A 20,333-nucleotide genomic window follows, 5' to 3' on the forward strand; every position below is an offset into this window, starting at 1 on the left:
AACCTTCAGTGCTGTTTGCAAACTCTGCACTGGCCATCAAGTTATAGCTGCTGTATGTGTTTGTTCCACTGAATCACGCACTGGTTTATCCTCAACGTTGGGATCACCCTTAAGAAACCACATCAGCCAGCTTCCTCACCCTCCATCCTCATCCTCAGCTGAAGCCTGAGGATGAGGATGAAGAGTCGAGCTCGGCTGCAACGTGAGGAGAATTCTCGTTTCCTTCCTGCAAATAAAAGCTCCATTTGTTGGTCTGCATCAAAACCTGTGGCTGCATGGAAACAGAACGCTGCAGAGCGCAGCTGTGAGAGTTTTTACAGAGCACACACACACACACGTACACACACACACACCCAGTGGGCCTATCCTCTGGTATAAATGACAGACCTCGCTAACCACAGGGATCTAATTGTAGCGCCGCTCCTCGCTAATTTTTGTGTGTGTGGTGCGTTTTGCAATGTGCTTGCATGAGGGCGTGCACTCTAATCCTGTGTGTGTGTTGGCTGGCTCTTCATCCCGGGGGGCTCCAGGAGGCGACGCCTGAGCAGCTACCCAGGAATAGCATTCTGCATGGGTTGGACTCTAGGTCGTCTGGGTGGGGAGGAAGAGGAGGGGTAAGTGGAAAGTTGGGGGTCAAAGGTCAGATGAGACCCATTAAATTATTATTGATCAGGATTATCAGCTCTTATCGTCAAACTTTCTCTGTGACCAGTTAACAGGAAACTATTGTTTTCATTTGTGTCCTCGTCTCCTTGTTTCCTCAGTCCTCTCTGTCCTCATCTGCTCATCTCCACATACCCTTGTCTCCTCTGTCCTCATCTCCTTACTTTCTCATCTCCTTGTTTCCTTTATCCTTGTCTCCTCTGTCTCTCCTATCCCTGTCTCATTTTTTCCTTGTGTCCTCTGTCCTCCCGTCCTCATCTCCACATCTCCTTGTCCCCTTTATCCTCATCTCCTGGTCTCCTCATCTCATCATGGCCTCTGTCCTCAGTTCTTCTGTCCTTGTATGTTCATCTCCTCTGTCTTTCTCATCTTCTTGTCTCCTCACCTCCACATTTCCTAGGACTACTTAACTCATTCCTAGATGAACTGGGCTGCTATTCTCTGTTTTTTTCTGAATGTAACGGGGTTTCTTTCAGGATGAGATAATCACTTAACTTATTACTGTATTCCAGGTGAATTTACTCTGACTCAGTCATCTAGATAATCTCACAGCTTCCTGCAGAGACCAGGATCACACATACAGCCCTGGTAGATGTGAAGATAAACTTCATTTATTTTGGGCACCTCATATCAGACAGGAGGCAGAATAAATAGACCATCTGATGAAGAAGTAAATGATCCTCAGCAACAAAATCCACAAACTCTTAAGATAATTTAACCATCTTGTTAACTCTGAATAACTTGTCTTCATCCAGACTAAAGTGATGTTGAACTTCAGCTGTTCTGTAGATTTACTTCAGCATCTGAAAATCCAAAATACTTCCATCCCAGATGCTTCGGAGCTGTGACTGTCCCCTCAGGTCTTCGTATACCAATAAGTCAGCGGAGGAGGCTGAGAGTAGAGCGCCCTCTGCTGGATTAAACCTGAATGGCACTTCTGCAGCCTGCAGGATTAAAACCTCCCAAGTTTTCCTGGTTTGAAGGAAAAGTGATGGATGTTACTGATTCTGCTTGAACCTGCACCTGGTTCTGGCTCAGTTTCAGTTCAGTAAATCATGCGAGGCAGTGTCGGGTCATAACAGCAGCAGTGTGGGGGAGAGAGATGATTGTTCTTGTCATTAATCACAACAAACAACCCCTCCCAAAGTGTGTTTGCTGCTCCCAGTGTTGGTACATAAACACTCAGCAGTAATCTCTCCTGACCTTTTCCCTGAATCTCACATTCTTTTCTTGTAAAATTTGTTACGAAACTTATTAGACTGTAAATGGTCAGAGAGGTCGACTGTTGTCATCTCAACATGACACATAACCATGCTGAGAAAAATTTTTCATCCTCATCGATGTCATTTTAGATTTATTCACACACCCGCTGTTCACTTTAATCAGCTCCACCTGTTCAATCTACCTAACCTGCCAATCACAGGCAGCATCTAGCCACGTCGACACGGTGGAGACAACTTGCTGAAGTTCAACCTGAGCATCAGAATGAGGAAGGAAGCAGATTTAAGAGACCAGGAGGTTACAATCCAGCCACTAAATGTAGTTTTATTAGAGACTCTTATCTGGTAAATCCACAATGATCATGATAACAGCATTATTATCACATTTCACCATAAAAACACCACCATCACTACTATGTTGCTAAGAGACCTCTATTTAGACCTGGACATGATGATGAAGCCACTTCCTGTCAGACTTTCCACCAATCAGAGAGCTTAGATTGACGGTAACGTCCAATCAGGAGCAGCCAAAGATCAACCAGTGAGCAGAAAGTTCTATGTGTGTGTGAAAGAAGAAAAATAATGCTCCTCTATGGCTGGAATAAAGCCAAGAAGACAGTTTCTGATGCACGGTGGCGCCACAAAGCAGCTGAGCTGGAGTTGGTTTAGTGAGGATAGCAGGTAAATAGTAGCAGGAATAACTGGAAATGAGGTTTTCATCGACCGTTCTACACCTGCAGTGAACACAGTGATTACATTTTCTGAGGTTCTGATATTTTAACTCTTAACCTGAACGTTTTCATTAGCTTCTTTTTATATTTCCTTCCACTTAATCCATATTCGCTGTATGTGGTTTGTTGTATTTATTGCTGCTTCCTGGTTGTTTCCTGGTTGGATAAATAAAAACGAAGTTCTTCTCTCATATGAGCTGAGACTGGTGCTGAGGCAGAAATGTTCAGTTTGAGGATGGTTTTCAGGAAACGTGTCTAGAAACTGTTAGAAACGAAACGTTAGAAAAGACTGAACATCAGACAGAATACGCTGAAAAATGTCTTGAAAAGGCTGAAAAAGTCATGCCACTAAATCCAGTTAAATTCACATTGTGCTGATGTTTCCTTCACTTTCAGATTAATAATTATTCATAATAAAAGTGATTTAACAGATTTTTGTTCAAAGATCAGGGGAGACGAGCTCTTTTTACTTCAGAGGCGACATACAGAACAATCTCCAGTCGGTCCGACCACTAAAATATAAACTAGAAATAATGAAAAACGCCACATTTTTCTCTTTATTTAGTCCCGAAAAAGTGCAAGCACGTTATCAAGTTGTTCACATTTAATGATCCTTTTAGAAAACATGAAACAACCTGGAATTTCTGCAGAAAAATAAGTTTTAACAATATTTGCCCCAGTTACACATTTATATATTTATATTATATTTATTTACACATTTTATCTATTCATTATATTTAATATTTTCATTCTATGTATTTATGTAAAAAATATATTTCATAATTTTTAAAAATGTCTCAGAAGTTACATATATATATATATGCATATAAATATATATATGTATGCATATATATATATGTGTGTGTGTGTGTGTGTTCGTATAGAAATTAAATGGATATACCTTTTTAAAAACAAAAATATTTTTTAAATAAAATTGCTTTTAAATGAATTCAATAAATTTAGTAAATGTTCAAATATTTTTTATTGAGTTCATAAATAAAAATATTATTTTTGTTATATATTTGCACCTTTTTATTTTGATTAATTTATTTACATTTGACATATTTACTAAGTTCATTACAACTTCCAGATCACAACAGATCTGCACAATCATTAAACATTTAATCCCTTTAATGAAAACTTCAGTGTTCCACATGATGATCAGAGGAACTTTTCCACATTTAGAAGTTATTTTAAATGTACATACGTGTTCATTTCCACATGTGTGAGGTAATCCTGTCCATCCATTAAGTCAGAAAGACATGAAAGATAGAACCCTCTGCATTGGACCTGCCTTCAACTTTAAAAATGGAAGTTTTTTTTTCATCCTGCCGCCATATTGGACTCTCCGGCGGGCCGGTTTTGGCCACCGGGCTGTATGTTTGACACCTCTGTTCAAAGAGCTGCTGCAATACAGGCGTTTGACCACTAGATGGAGCTGAGAATTTACATTAATGTTTTATTTTTCTTCTTCTGTTTCTCTTCAGATGGATCAGCTGTCAGATGAGGAGGTGGAGGTCAGGGGGGAGGAGGATGAGGAAGAGGAGGACAGTGATAAGGAGGACCAGGACCTAGATAAGATGTTTGGAGCCTGGCTGGGAGAGCTGGACAAACTCACGCAGGTATGGGGTCAGATCACGGCTCAGGTGTGTTCATGTAGCAGGCGACCACACATGTTTTCTGTCGTGTGTGTGTGTGCAGAGCCTGGATGACGGTCGCCCCCCCCAGCAGAAAGCCCCCCTCAGACAGGAGACCAACATGGCCAACTTCTCCTACAGATTCTCCATCTACAACATTAATGGTCAGATACACGTTCATCCTAACACACACACACACATTTCCCCTCCGCCGTCTGTAACTCATCATGTCCTCCGTCTGGCTGCAGAGGCGCTGAATCAGGGCGACAACGTGGACCTGGACGCCCTCATGGCTGATCTGTCCTCCATCGAGCAGGAACTCAGCACCATCAACAGCAAACCCGGCGGCAGCAGCAACATGGCCCGGCTGGGCCTGACCGACACCAAGGTGACGTCTGCAGAACGTAAGCAGGTGCTTTGCTTGTTCATCCTCACGCTAAACTCTCTGCTCGTGTCTGCAGGTTCGCCAGAAGCCTCCGGCCGGGCGCAGCAGCCGGCAGCAGCCAGCAGGGGGTGGGGGCGGAGGGGGAGGTGGCAGCAGCGGAGCGAGCAGCAACAGCAGCAGCACAACAGGCGTCGCCGGCCGGTACCATCCGGGCTCCCAGTGGGGCATCAGGGAAGGCCGCCGCTGGCTTCCAACTTCACCATGGACGACATCACGGCCCAGCTGGAGAAGGTTTGGACTCATCCTCACAAACTCCAGATAAACACCAATTCTCCTCCACCTTCTTAGAGATGCTGACCACCATGATGTCTGGCTGGTTAGCCATCACCAGTTACCAGTCTGGAGTTTATCCCTCCATGACGGCTTCCTCCCCTTCCACCCCGGTGTTCTATTTCAATTTATTTTAATATTTTAAATATGCTTTAGTGTTTTTAATTCCTTTGGAAATTCATCCCTAGGGGTTAAAGATGGGTGATGCCAACATTTTACTTCTATTAGTATTCTTAGTATGACCACAGAGGCCACCACCACAGACCACCACCCAGATCAAACAGCTGTGGTCCACAACGCAGCCGTAGGGCTGCCGTGCAGGAACCCAGCCAAAGGGATCGCCATGGCAACAACCCCTGCAGAACAGACCCCGGACGTGAGGAAAACAGCCGGAGTAAAGGAAAACAAAAGTTAAACAATAAGACCACATAAAAGCAACAGCATAAAATATAAAAAAAGAATTTATAAAACAATGTTTTTATGTAAGCCAAAACAATAAAAACCAGAATAGAGGAGCTCCAGTTGGTATTTGAATAAGTACATAATTAATTAAAAAGTAAAAACAAGTCTGTAAAATAATGATAAAATAAATAAGATAAATATACTAAAAAAAAAAAAAAAGCACTTATAAGCTAAAGTAAAAGTAGTAAGTTTTTTAATTCTAATGTTAACACTGGATAAATTTTGATTTTCAAACAAACGGATCTGGATCGCTGTGGAACGTTTTGGTGCAGTTTTATTAAAGTAGCCCAGCTTTGATGGATGTCCGGGCAGCCGAGTCTTTTTTTTAACACGCTTACCGACCGCCTCGTCGGTGGAAGCACGGCTTTATTTCTCACTCAAATAGGCAGGAGTCGGTATTTAAAACATGTGTTTGACATCGTTGGAAACTCAGAAACTGTTCTTGGTTTTTTAGGATTTAACTTCCATCTAATTTTATTATGAAGATTTTGAATTAAATAAGAAGCTGCTGGGAAAAGAAGTGGTCCATCTTCAGCCCTACAGAGGAGACCGGATCCTGGAATGTTCGGATTGTTAAATCTCTCCTGAAGAGTTCTAGCCCTCAAAGACTGTTTGTTCATGGAAATGATTCATTTGTCCTTAAAAGTCCTGAAAGTTTGGGATGTTGATGTTGCTGACTTCACTATGAGGGATTAAAACAGATGAAATCAGAGTTTCTGTTGTGACTCGGTTTGTTTTTCTGTCCTTCATCCTCTGGTTTTGTCTTCCTCAGGCATCTCTCAGCATGGACGAAGCTGTCCGCCAGACCTCCTCCCATTCTCTCAGCACCTCCTCCTCCTACTCATCGGCCACGGTGCGGAGGTCCAGTTCTTCCCAGCGCCAGCATCGGCGTACGGGATCGGTCGGCACGGTCAGCGAACACGAGGTAAGCGAAGAGTCCATCACCTTTTACTGTGAAAAAAAAATGGCGTAAGTTTAAATGTTTCTAAAAAAGATGAAAAAGTTTAAACTGAAAATAAAAAGGAAATCTGGTTTTTTGAGGGTCAATTAAACTTTATTTATAAAGACAACAAGTGATTTGATGTGATCAAAATGCCAGAGCAAGTAGAACGGAAATAAAGAAGCTAAAAGCAGCTTCTATGTTATAATCCTAAGTCTTGAAACAGAAAACAGTCCTGAACCTGATGGTCTGAGCGACCTGGTTCATCATAAACCGGGACATCTGAGCACCCCGAACATTTCAAGCTTTAACAACCAGCAGCTATTTTAAAATCAGGGAACCAGGAAGACTAGTAACTGACTTCATGTGGCTCTAAAATTCAGGTCAGTTTTCAAAATAAACCCAAGATTTCTGGCTTAGTTGGAGCTTTTTAAAAGTTTTAATTTCATCTGCAAAGCTTTGGTAACAAATGAATGATTTTTCATGATCTGTGTGAGCAGAAGCAGGTAAATGTTGAACAGAAGAGGCCCAAAAATAGATCCCTGTGGGACGCCACCTCATTTTTCTATGCTCGTTAGTGTAATGGTATGCCAGAGACCCACCCCAACTTCCAGTCTGTTTTTTACATGTTTAGAAATTACATGGACACATACAAATTAGAATTAGATAAGAAGAAATAAAAACATTGCTAACCAACACATTTAAAAAAGGAGTAGGATGATCTTATTTAATCCTACTCCAACAATTATCGATTATATCAGTTCGCTTTGTGTTTTAACACAAAGATACAACTTACAATAATATTTAGGAAATCAACTAAACTGAGGTAGCAGCTCTCATGTAGAGATAAATAAAAAATAAATATGCAACACAATCAAAACATACAGTAGTGAAAAAATACAATAAGAATTCAGTATATTCAACCAAATATACATAAAACAAACTAGTAATAACCCTTCACCCCAGAAAGCAGGTGTTTTATGCCACTTCTTGAACAGCTGTTTTTATAACCTGCTAATTAAAACCAGGGTCGTCTGTTCAGACTGTGTCTGGAACATGTTTCAGTCTGACGTGAAAGTGGATGGATTTTCCACACCATTCCAACTTTTCCTGGTTACAGTCTGAGTTTGTGGAAGTCGAGCATTCCAGGTGATGAACGGACTCTTTCTGTCTCGTTTCTCTTCAGGTGCGTTCGATCGTCCACTCCTCGCGCTCCTCCATCACCTCAGCATCCGGGGTCTCCGTTAACTCCGCCTCCTCCATGGACTCGCTGGACAGCGTCCTCCGCTCGGAGTCGGACGGCCCGCAGGCTTCGGCTGCAGCCTCGGCTGACGGAGGCGCTCAGACTCATCACAACACAGAGGTACAAACACACTCAGCTGATCCAGAGAAACTTCTAGAAGGAGCTGACCTTTCCTGACCTGAGGAGTTTCAGTCAGCTGTTTACGGGAAATTATACCCACGTTTCCCATCAGGACGGTGCTGATATCAGGCAGCAGGAGAGCCGCATGTTTTGACTGGATCCGCCTCATTAACACCTGCCCACTGACTGGGATTAGTGGTTTCAGGCGGATTATGAGCCGATTATGTTCATCAAACAATAATTGCTCTCAGAAATTATGAGCACGCAGTTTTACGAGCAGAATGAAATGAGTGTATCTCTGCAAGCACGGGGCTAAAGGAACAGTGTTGGAGTCGTAGAAAAGGGAGGTTTGTTAAGATGTGTAAATACCAGTGAATGTCCTACTGGTGAAGAATAAAAGACGACGGCACAGAGCACAAATGAAAAAAGTTTCAGGCTTGCCTAAAAATAAACCACCACTTTCAGGATGAAGCTGAATATCTCTGCAGTGATGCGGCTCAGAACCTCAGTCAGAATACAGAACAACGTGTGAACATCAGCTCTGCAAAGACCAACTGTGTTAAAGTGAAGCAGAACTAAGCTATGAAGGTTTTCGTACAGACGGTTCGTAAAGACATGGTGCCATCTGTTCTCAGAGGCAGACTAGAAACTGCAGACACCCCTGATCCGGTTTTTTTGGGTTCAAACCACTTTCAGCTGATACCAAATCAGTTTCATTAGGCTTCAATAAACCACACACCACTTCTTATTAAAGAGCAGCTGATAAACAAAATTAATCCAGTTTAAATGTTTTCAGTATCATTTTAAAGAAAAAACAGTGGCTGTAGTTGCTTCAAACTCTTAATGAAAACTATACATTTAATAAATGAGGTCCAGGAGAATGTGTTAGAAGGGAAGCAGGATGTTTGTGGATAATCTGGGAACGTTTGTGGTCGGAAGTATCGGCTCAGAGCGTATCTTAACTGGAAACTTGAAATAAAAACCAATCTTATCATAATCATATGATTATATATGTTTATAGGCTTTAATGGTTATATTGCATGTTCTTTTTAATATGAAAAACTACACATAGCAGCTGAAGCTTTTAATCCCAGTCAGACATGATGTTTCTCAGCTGTCAGATTATGAGGCTAAAATGATGTAAAATGAATGCATGAATAGATATAGCAGCATAAAGGTCGACCAGAAGAAGAAAACAGAATTTATTACTAACAGAACTTTGTAGAAATAACACACAGATCAACAGTGACCAAACCTTTTCTCATCTCATCGTTCTCTCAAGTCTTGGCTTTCAGGAGAAAAAATATTGTTATTGAAACAAACACACAACAGAAACTATTTCCATGTTTCCACTTTTTTCCTCATTTCCAGTTATTCCTGCTACTATTTACCTGCTATCCTCACTAAACCAACTCCAGCTCAGCTGCTTTGTGGCGCCACCCGTGCATCAGAAACGTCTTCTTGGCTTTATTCCAGCCATAGAGGAGCATTATTTTTCTTCTTTTCACACACACATAGAACTTTCTGCTCACTGGTTGATCTTTGGCTGCTCCTGATTGGACGTTACCGTCAATCTAAGCTCTCTGATTGGTGGAAAGTCTGACAGGAAGTGGCTTCATCATCATGTCCAGGTCTAAATAGAGGTCTCTTAGCAACATAGTAGTGATGGTGATGTTTTTATGGTGAAATGTGATAAATAATGCTGTTATCATGGATCATTGTGGATTTACCAGATAGAGTCTCTGAATAAAACTACATTTAGTGGCTGGATTGTAAACCTCCTGGACGGGATAGAAATGTCTGGAAAACTTCCGTTTACAGGGTAGCTATCCATCACATTTACCCCACAGAGCTACACACTACTGGGATGCTGGTGGTGATATAAGAGTTGGCATGGCTCGGGGCGTGGAGGATCCAGTGGACTTTTAAGCGTTAAGGAAGCTGAGTTTTCCCTGTCCCTGAATGCAACAGAACAAAAAGCCTGGTTGTAATCTGTCTGAATCAGAGGGCTCTTAACAACCAGCAGCTGGTGTGTCTGCTCTAAACCAACCAAAGTGCATAAAATCTTCGTTTAGATGGACGTAAAGCCAACGAGCTGCCGTGCAAACACAAACCCTGTTCGGTAAGAAGGAGCGTGGGCTGCAGTCGCCTGAGAACAGCAAATCCTACAAACACAGAACTGAAGAGGAAAGGAATGGATTAAATGAGAATAGGATGAGAGGTAAGAGTGAGTCAGCAGAATAACTAGATGATGAAGAAAAGGTTAAAACACTGAGAGCAAAAGAAGACAAATGCAGAGGAAGAAGAGGATGAGGAGGAGATGATTTCGCCCTGAGCGCTGCTCCCATGATTCCAGCTCATTAGAAACTGGGACTCCAAGTTGTTCTGTCCTTCACACACTCAGTTTGTCAAATAAGGACGGTAAAAATATCCACGTTCAGGGACGCACCCAATCCCAAAGTAGCTGTGGTGGTTCTGGGACTTCCGCTGGAGAAAAGCAGCCTCTGTCAGATAGAAAAACTCTAATCAGAGTACCGCCGTGACTCACATGCTGCCAGGAAAGAGGACTTGATAAGTTTCCTCTGCCTTCAACACAATGCTGAGAGATGAGGAGGAAAAGATGAAGAGATGCTGCAGACTTTAATCCAGAAATAATAGTTTATTTATCAGGACGTGCTAAACCATCTGGTCCTCCTCATGTCATAAAATGAGGTAAATACATCCTTAGATAACTACAGACATATAGTATATTATCTATTAATTATGATAATTAGAAGCTTCCCATCAATCTGGGAAGAGTTATCAGGTCATTTCCAAACTACCTGGAGTTTATCTCTGTACAGAGAGAAGGATTATTCACAAGGAGATAAAACAGTTTAATTCAATCAAATTATTAACCCTTAAACTCTGCTGGGTCCCCGGCATCTCTGAACGTTGTCACTTTTCTCAACCATTTCTCAGCCTTTAGGCTAATTTACAGAAGTTTTCCAGGCATTTCTATCCCGTCCAGGAGGTTTAAATCCAGCCACTAATGTAGTTTTATTCAGAGACTCTATCTGGGAAATCCACAATGATCCATGATAACAGCATTATTTATCACATTTCACCATAAAAACATCACCATCACTACTATGTTTGTTGATACATTCATTTTACATCATTTTTGCCTCATAATCTGACATCTGAGGCTGGAAACATGTCTGATGCTGACTGGGATTAAAAGCCTCAGTAACGAAACCTGCGGAGAGTTGTAAGATCATTTCCATCAATGAATACCCCATTCTACAGGGAGAAAGATTATTCACAAGAAGAAAACATCGTAAACAGCTCAGACAGTCGTCCCAGCAAGTTCAACCCAAGATCAGACCATAGAAAAAGCCCCAGAGCTCCATCTCAAAGCCTCCAGGCCTCAGTTAGCAGGTTAAATGTTAAAGACCATAACAGTCCAGTTAGAAAAAGACTGAACCAGTATGGCTTGTTAGGAAGGGTTGCAGGAGAAAGCTTCTTCTCTCTAAAACCAACATGGCAGCACAGCTTACGTTGGCAAAGCTGCATCTGAACAAACCACCAGGCTTCTGGAACAATGTTGGACAGACCAGACCAGAGTGGACATGTTAGGTCCTTAAACACCTCGTAGCAGCACGGTGGTGGAGGGATGATGGTCTGGTCCAGTCAGAGTCAGGACCTCATCCTGACTGAGATGCTGTGGTGGGACCTTCAGAGAGCTGCAGGAACCAGCTGAAGCATCTGACATATTTATCTAATTTTAAGACCTGGTAACGGCCTGTGCTGACTTTTCATTTTTATTTCAACTGAAAAAAAGTTGTATTTTTATTTTTACCTGGGTTTGGGAGGCGGGCAGGAAACTGCCTTCAAAGATGAGAGACCACATTTCCTGGACAAGCCACAGTGGATTCTGGTTAGTCAGATATTGGCCGAAGGGAAAATCTGACTGTAATCATATTTGTGTGTATTAGTGTTTGACCTAAATATCATTTTTAATCTGTTGTGATCAACAAAGAACTAATGCTTTCCATAAAATGGTTTCTAGTGATTAAAGCAAACACACACACACACCTCTGAGATTATCAGAGATGAGGAGAGTCTGAAAACGACCAGAAGATCTCAGGAGAATTCAGGATCTAACATGATGTCTTATTTTTAGACACTGACATGCATCAGATCAGGAAAGAAATGCATCATCGTGGTTCACCCGGAGTCTGCTGCAGCTCCTCACTGATCCTGAGTGGGCTCAGGACTAACCCCGCCCCGGCCGGCGGCCGCACATACATGGGATTAGAGAAATCTCACTGTGCTGCAGATTTGTCTCATGTCCGTTTGACTTCACATTGTCACTAAACACAGTTAAATAATTTAGCAAATGAATAATTAAAGAGAGTCTGTCTGGCATCCTGCTGAGCTGGAGTAAAAACTAGAGTAAAAGCTCTGTGACCAGTAAACTGAGGCAACGTGGCCGCATGCTCATGTTTCAATTATTTAACCTTTATTTCCTCAAAAATGTAAAGTGTTCCTCTTCACGTTAATCTGAGGCAGTGAGACGCTACAGGGAAACCTCACATCTTCCCATCAGCTTTCATTTTTTTACCAGAACAGACTGAAATCAGCTTTGTTTTTCTCCTTTTCTTCAAAGCGTACCAGCTTTAATGCAGCTCAGTGTAATGTAGACAGCACTGGTGGGTGAAATATCATCACTGCCCTGGTGTGGCAGTGTGTTGGTCTGTCATAAGCAAAATCTACGAGCTGCCATTACAAGTTTCACAGAACATAAATACATGTATGTACCAGGGAATGTGACACATCACAATACCGGGTCCGGTTCGGTATATTACATGTTTAAATTTACGGCGTCACACCGCTATGACGTCAGCCTATTACGTAGTTGAAGCATTGCTATCTGGCCAATACACCGCCTGTCAGGTATGGTTGGCTATGGATATGCAATGGAGATCAGGACTTTCCCAACCAAACCGTCCCATACCGACCCGGTCCTGTTAATGGAAACGGGCTTTAGAGTCCATTTGATTTGACACACAGAACTAAATGCATAGCAAGAGTTGGAATCTCATGTCACTTCTTTACAATATGCAAAAAAAAGAGACTAGTATTTATAACAACTTCGGAAGCTAAGCTAATGTGGTATGTATATGGTACAGGCTAATAGTGCAATGCAGGTAGATTTGTGATATATTGAGCAGCCCTAGTCCAAAACAATACGGTTTGATAGTGTGGAATGATATGATGCAATGAAATACAATACGATTTGATGCAGTGCAAAACAATGTGATAGAGTACGATATGATGTAGAACTGGGTTTTAAAAACATACAGCCATTCATCAATTTGAATCTATTCGAATTTAATTAATCCAGTATCAATTCATAAAACTCAAATATCATTGGGTTTTATTGTACTGTGGGCTCTTACATTAGCAGCTAGCGCTAAGAACATGGGCTCTTACATTAGCAGCTAGCGCTAAGAACATGGGCTCTTACATTAGCAACTAGCGCTAAGAACATGGGCTCTTACATTAGCAACTATCGCTAAGAACATGGGCTCTTACATTAGCAGCTAGCGCTAAGAACATGGGCTCTTACATTAGCAGCTAGCGCTAAGAACATGGGCTCTTACATTAGCCACTAGCGCTAAGAACATGGGCTCTTACATTAGCAACTATCGCTAAGAACATGGGCTCTTACATTAGCAGCTAGCGCTAAGAACATGGGCTCTTACATTAGCCACTAGCGCTAAGAACATGGGCTCTTACATTAGCAACTATCGCTAAGAACATGGGCTCTTACATTAGCAGCTAGCGCTAAGAACATGGGCTCTCATTTTAGCAGGTAGTGCCAAGACCGTGGGCTCCACCATTTTCAACAAACACAGAATGTTTCGAAAATAACAGGAAGTGATGTCATTACGCATGTATGTACACCAAGATAAATCAGATAATGGAATGGTAAATGTATTTCAATAGTGTAAGTAAGTGTTTCAGATCATATTATTACAGTAGTCTGATTATGCCCAGATATCTGATTTTGATGGTCACGTTAACAGGCTTAGTGTTTTATAAAAAGTTATCCGAGAATGTCTTTAATAATTCAAGAAAACTGGTGTTGTTACATAAATAACTCTTAATAAATCAATATTGAATACTATCAGTTTTAATCGAAATCTTATCAAATCAGGCTGTTCTGAATTAAATCGATTCTGGAAATTAGTGGTGATATGGAGCCCCAATGCAATGTAATACAGGATGGTACAGTAGGATGAGATACGGTATATATATATATGTAATATACAGTAATATGCAAAATGCAGTACAATCCTATAACTGAACTTCATAAAAAGCAGGAAACTGTTATCTAAGTGTGTGTGAGGTGTGTGTGTGAGTGCATTAAAGACTGAAAAGTTTCAGGAGTTCAGGAGACGGATGATCTGAATGTCAGAATATGTTTTCTAACGTTTCCTTCTGAGGTGTGTTCACAGGTTTCAGTCTGCTATCACTTCCCCAGCACTGCTGATCTCTGCTTCACCACACAGCTTTCTGCTAAACTGCCACATTCAGCCAATCAATCAATGAGCACCAGATTAATTCACAGGAACTCTTTGTCTCTTTCTTTAAAGCACTCCTATCTGGACAGGGAAACCTCTCTGATTCTGAGAAACATAGCAGGAAAACCTTCCCACCTGCTGACCAAGGTGACAATCTTCATCCACTTTTGCATGCTGTTGCTCTTTTGCATCCCACCTCTCTGCTATGATCTTATGCATGAGCATGCCATCCCTCTACTTTCCACTCCTCTTTCACCTTTTCCATCTATACATAGCTGAGGGGAAGCAATCTGTGTGTTAGAGGTTGCAGAATAGTTTTACTGAATCTCAATTTCTCCCCTTGGCCATATTATCCTGTTTTGCAGAGCTGGGTGCTTCCTTTCTGTGTTCCTCTAGGCACCAAAATGACCCGCAATATCCCAACTGAAGGGCTAGATTACCATTACTTGGTTCCTAAAAGAAAGGAAGTAGCTTATCCTGAAAAACAGAAGGTTTGAACCAAGGGAAGGAATTGGGATTGGGCCCTTGAGACCCAGTGAGATAATTAATCTGATAAGCTGCTAAAGTCTGCACTCTCTTTAAAAACGGCCTGTATGTGCAGTGGTGATGGAGTTGATTGATGAAGCCGTTTAGCCTTTTTCTGTGAAACATGAGGGGCATGTTTTATCATGCATGTATAATCTGATGAGTGTTACTATGATTTTTCATTGGCTGACACAACTGAAGAGACTGAAGACTACGATAACACAGGAGTGGTTTTGATTCCAGAACCACAGCTTGCTAGAATGTCAGAACCCTGTTCCTCCATTTTATCCAAGAACATTTTTAAGTATTATTTGTGCAGCTTGCTTATTATTTGCGCCTAAGGCATAGTAAAGCATCAAGGCCCTATCGTGCCTATTAAACCGTTTACCTCTCATTAGCAGATAAAAAGTTTCAGGTACTAAAAGCACCAGAAACGGTTTGCACTACAGCAGATCCTGTGTCATCGTTCTGCTTCAACTGCTTGTTATTAAATGTTTGTCAAGATATTAACTACAATATTGTGAATAATCATAAAAACTAAACAACAGGTAAGTATAACAGCCAACACTCGTGTGTCTGCTTTCTCACTCTAAATCACTCCAAATCGGATCAGAAAGGTTCACGTGAAACCAATAAAAGAACAACCCTGTGCATTTAAAAATATTAGCTGCTGTATTAGCCTAAACAAGATGTTAGTTGCTGCATTAGTCTAAACGTGGTCAATCTGGTAATTTCATCTTTAAATGGATCCATTAGCCATTGTATTAGCCTGAATATTGAAATGTTGCTATATCAGTTTAAACATAATAATCTTAGGATAAAATCAGATTGATACACTTTCATAAACTAAATAATATTAGGTGATTTAGGTGATAAGTTAGCTTAAACAAAACAATGTTACCCTGCACAAGATAACATTAGTTACTGCCTTAACCAGTGTATGATAACCCTAGGTGCTACATTAGGTCCAGCATAACTAATTCAGTTGCTTTAGTTAAGAGGATATTAGCTTATTATTATTATTATTATTTTGTTGACCCTCATAATGTAGTTTTGTAATCTTAGCCAAACGTTAGCCTGTATAAATGTATTATTAGCTGCTTTATTTACCCAGATGAGGAAATGTCAGCAGCCATGTTAACAACTATGATTTAAGTTTGTTTTGTTTTTTTTATCGAAATGTAACCCCGTTAGCTATTACATTAGAACAAGTTATATCTGCTTAATAGGGACCATGTCAGAAGCTGTGCTTGCCTAAAGACGCTGACTTTGGCCTTTGTGATTGAGAAGAATTCGTACAACAGGTTTTGCTGTTGCCTCTCACAAATAGTGTAACATTTTCTGTTGTGTACATTAATAATAAACTGAAACTCAAATCTGTTTTTGGACCTCCATGTTGTTATTATCATTAGGCCTGTCGCGATAAGCAATAAGTCAATTAATTGAACGATAAGAAAATAAGAGCACGATAAGTATGCCGGCCGCGATAATTTTTTTTCGTCCCCCCTTTACCATAGACTGTGTATGACAATAGGTTTCACTATGGAGTATTTCGACTAAACGCTCTGGTTTCTTCCGGAGTGATCTCTCTAGTGTCACACTTGACTGCAGCATGTTGCAGCACGAGCCGGTAAGCCGCATTTGTTTTGCACGGCTGCCAACACGCAATGGCCGTGAGACTTGCGTATTTAAGTGGCTTCTCACGCTCTCGCGCTAAACCTCCGATTCTCATGCTGAAATATGTAAATAATAGATGCAAGCATCTCCTCTTTTATTGTTTCGCTGCTTCCCACATGTAAGCAGAACACACACATTCTAGCTTACGACGTCAGTACAAAGCCCCCACTTCCTGGTCTACCGTAATAACCCCTGTAATCCGCAGGCACATTACGCAAATAGAATCAGCCTATATACTACCGTATATGACAAAATACACATTAAGAGCAATGCCGGCTAATCGAGAGGTTTGGGAGGATTCCCAGTGGGCCGCATAACTTTTGGGCCGGTGTCCCGGCGTATGTGAATGTGGTATCCCAGCTAACTGCTGGGTTGTAGTTACTTATAAGGCCAACAGAGGGCAGAATGACTTTGTTTCACAAGCAGTAGATTTTGAAGAGCAGAAGAAGAACACGGGTTTTTGTTCGATGTAAAGTGCTGAAGTTTGGTTCGTCATTAAAACCGGCATGCTTGTCTACTTGTCTGGAGTTTATTTGAAGATGCAACAGTGAAAAAGGCGCTTTTATTTATTTAGTTTATTGACCTTTGAAAATGTGTACTTGCATTATTACGGCATATGTCACTATATTAGTTGAGAATGGTCTCAAAATGACACATTAGCGCGCTGCGCAATATTATCGTTTATCGCGATAATTTCTGAGAAAATTTATCGTACAGCTAAATTTGTTATCGTGACAGGCCTAATTATCATCCAATAGTAGAACCTTTGGATTTTTTTCCTCAGGCTCTTTCACTTGAACGTTTTCTTATTGATGTCCATGGAACTATGCAGCAGCTGTTATTAGAGGTTTGTTCTGCTTCTCTGCTCCTTTTTCTACGACAGTGTTACTGATACTAACCGTAACTGCCTGGACATCATTTGCAATGTGCTGGAGTTTCATGTTTGTCCAGGTTCAGCTGTAACCTGAGAGGATGCAGCGTGTACTCAGTTTGGTAATAAGTATTTGCAGCTCAGCCAGTGGCAGTAATGGAGCTTAGTTAGTGATCAATGCAGATAATGGGACTAATTGTTGTTGTTCTCTAACGGAGATGCCGCTTGCTGGTGGATATCAGCCTGTTTTTGCATGTAGAACATCAGAGCTGCACCAACCAGTGAGAAAAGGGCTGCACAGATTAAGATCAGCGGATTTCTGATGCTATCCCAGATAATGTATGTGCATGTCCTTGGACAGAAGTGCACCTCCTGGTCATAAGTGACTGTAATGTTTGACTTTCTGCTGCTCTTTAAGCTAAAGCTGCAGGCTTCTTAAATGGCAGAGGGCAAAGTTTTATTTGTGTGTGTTTGTGTGTGAGTAAGTAAGCAGGCTTTATTCTGGTTGGATGGACCTTGTCATGATTTGATTGGATGATGAACCAGATAAGGCACTTTGATTGGATGTCAGAGGAATGTGTGAAATCTGCAGAGATTATCCTCTTTGAAGAAAAGAAGCGATACCCAGTAGCATCACATGTAGACACACACACTCAAGCATTGGGTCATTTTGCTTGAAAATTTCAGCTTTGGATGTCTTTTTAATGGAAGCACCCAAATCAAAGCAGGTCTCACTAAACCTGTATTACAGAAAAGAGGATGTTGCTAAGTTTTTAGTCTGCTGTAATCTGATTTATGCTCCCAAATGATCAAGTTGTCCCATTGATGCACCATCTAATTTGACAGTATTTTCCTCTCAGTAACATCACTTTCCAGGCTCTGAGCATCCCTCTGAACCCCGTGGATCAAAATTAAATCAACACACTCAGACTAATGCTTCACTCTTCAAGTCCATTTGCCTGTGAGCAGCTGCCACTGGCTTCAAATCCAGCTTTTAGTTTCAGATGAAGCCCAGATAGGCTGGTGGTGTTTCCATCCTGCTGCAGTTCAGACTCTTTGACTCTTGACATAAAACGCTCTGAGCTGTTTGCTGGGAAATGTGATTTTCTTTTCATTTATGGTCCCAGATTAATGCAGTGGGAGGGGTCAGATTATGAGCTTCAGGGCCGCAGTGATTAGGTTGAGGGAGTAATTATCTGCTCTCATTAAAGAGCCTTCAGCTGCATATAGCATAGCGTTTGTGTGTCAGTGTTACACTGCCTCAGCAGTAACTGCAGTCCACACACACACACACACACCAACTGCTGGCCCACTTCTGCTGCTCCCGATACATACAATATTTCACATCCGTTGTTGCCGTTTTGAGCCTACAGCAGCTCAGGAGGGACATATCTCTCTTCACTTCAAAGGCAGTCACATCTTTATTGGGCGGAAGCTAATTTTATGGCTCTGTAATGTAGGTCAGCTCAATATCTGTGAGATGCACGATGGAGATGACGGTGGTGGGCGGTGCAAACGGGAAATTGCAGGAAATGCCGTTATGATCATTCAAGTCTGAAACAGAGTTTTATATGTGAGAAGATGGTAAAAGACAGAATCACTGACCTAAAAGAACCAATAACACAGTTAGTGTTGATAAATTCAATATATTAAGGTGTTTTAGCAGATTGGAGGATTTTGAAATGGATCCAGTTGAGTGTGAAGGGTTAAAGTTAAGATGACAAACAAGGACTTCTTTCAGTCCATCGTTAGTTTTTGCTTTGTGTTACACAATATTTCAGTGGTCACTTGATGTGTTAGAATAAAACAGCTTCATTTTTTTAGATTACTGAGAACCGAGGGCAGATTTCACTTCGTAATAAACTTAGTTCCAGTAGTTCCAGGTAGTTCCAGGGTGATGTTCATCACGGTGTAAAAAGTAGTTCCAGGGTGATGTTCAGCATGGTGTAAAAAGTAGTTCCAGGGTGATGTTCATCACGGTGTAAAAAGTAGTTCCAGGGTGATGTTCAGCACGGTGTAAAAAGTAGTTCCAGGGTGATGTTCATCACGGTGTAAAAAGTAGTTCCAGGGTGATGTTCATCACGGTGTAAAAAGTAGTTCCAGGGTGATGTTCATCACGGTGTAAAAAGTAGTTCCAGGGTGATGTTCATCACGGTGTAAAAAGTAGTTCCAGGGTGATGTTAGGCACGGTGTAAAAAGTAGTTCCAGGGTGATGTTCAGCATGGTGTAAAAAGTAGTTCCAGGGTGATGTTCAGCACGGTGTAAAAAGTAGTTCCAGGGTGATGTTCAGCACGGTGTAAAAAGTAGTTCCAGGGTGATGTTCAGCACGGTGTAAAAAGTAGTTCCAGGGTGGTGTTCAGCACGGTGTAAAAAGTAGTTCCGGGTTGATGTTCAGCACGGTGTAAAAAGTAGTTCCAGGGTGATGTTCAGCACGGTGTAAAAAGTAGTTCCAGGGTGATGTTCATCACGGTGTAAAAAGTAGTTCCAGGGTGATGTTCAGCACGGTGTAAAAAGTAGTTCCAGGGTGATGTTCATCACGGTGTAAAAAGTAGTTCCAGGGTGATGTTCAGCACGGTGTAAAAAGTAGTTCCAGGGTGATGTTCAGCACGGTGTAAAAAGTAGTTCCAGGGTGATGTTCATCACGGTGTAAAAAGTAGTTCCAGGGTGATGTTCATCACGGTGTAAAAAGTAGTTCCAGGGTGATGTTCATCACGGTGTAAAAAGTAGTTCCAGGGTGGTGTTCAGCACGGTGTAAAAAGTAGTTCCAGGGTGGTGTTCAGCATGGTGTAGCATCTTTTCTTCTAACATGTCTGGCATTGTCTTGCTGAAATCTGCAAGATCTTCCCTGAAAGAGACGTTGTCTGGATGGGAGCAGATGTTGTTCTAAAACCTCCATGTACTTTTCAGCATTGATGGAGCTTCACAGATGTGGAAGCTGCCCACGCCATAGGTACTAA

At 41.5% G+C, this 20,333-nt stretch overlaps 1 protein-coding gene across 1 annotated transcript in view; it reads left to right on the forward strand.

Moving 5' to 3' along the window:
* The window catches only part of raph1a (Ras association (RalGDS/AF-6) and pleckstrin homology domains 1a), an 82,319-nt gene that overhangs the window by 35,448 nt on the left and 26,538 nt on the right, over positions 1 to 20,333 (forward strand). The window contains 9 exon segments of the mRNA XM_042001641.1: positions 4,102 to 4,236; positions 4,316 to 4,415; positions 4,500 to 4,639; positions 4,713 to 4,820; positions 4,822 to 4,857; positions 4,859 to 4,927; positions 6,201 to 6,353; positions 7,555 to 7,731; positions 14,376 to 14,450. Of these exon segments, the coding sequence (XP_041857575.1) occupies positions 4,102 to 4,236; positions 4,316 to 4,415; positions 4,500 to 4,639; positions 4,713 to 4,820; positions 4,822 to 4,857; positions 4,859 to 4,927; positions 6,201 to 6,353; positions 7,555 to 7,731; positions 14,376 to 14,450 (993 nt within the window).

The sequence above is a fragment of the Melanotaenia boesemani genome, chromosome 12 (genome assembly GCF_017639745.1).
Source record: "Melanotaenia boesemani isolate fMelBoe1 chromosome 12, fMelBoe1.pri, whole genome shotgun sequence".
NCBI lineage: Eukaryota > Metazoa > Chordata > Actinopteri > Atheriniformes > Melanotaeniidae > Melanotaenia > Melanotaenia boesemani.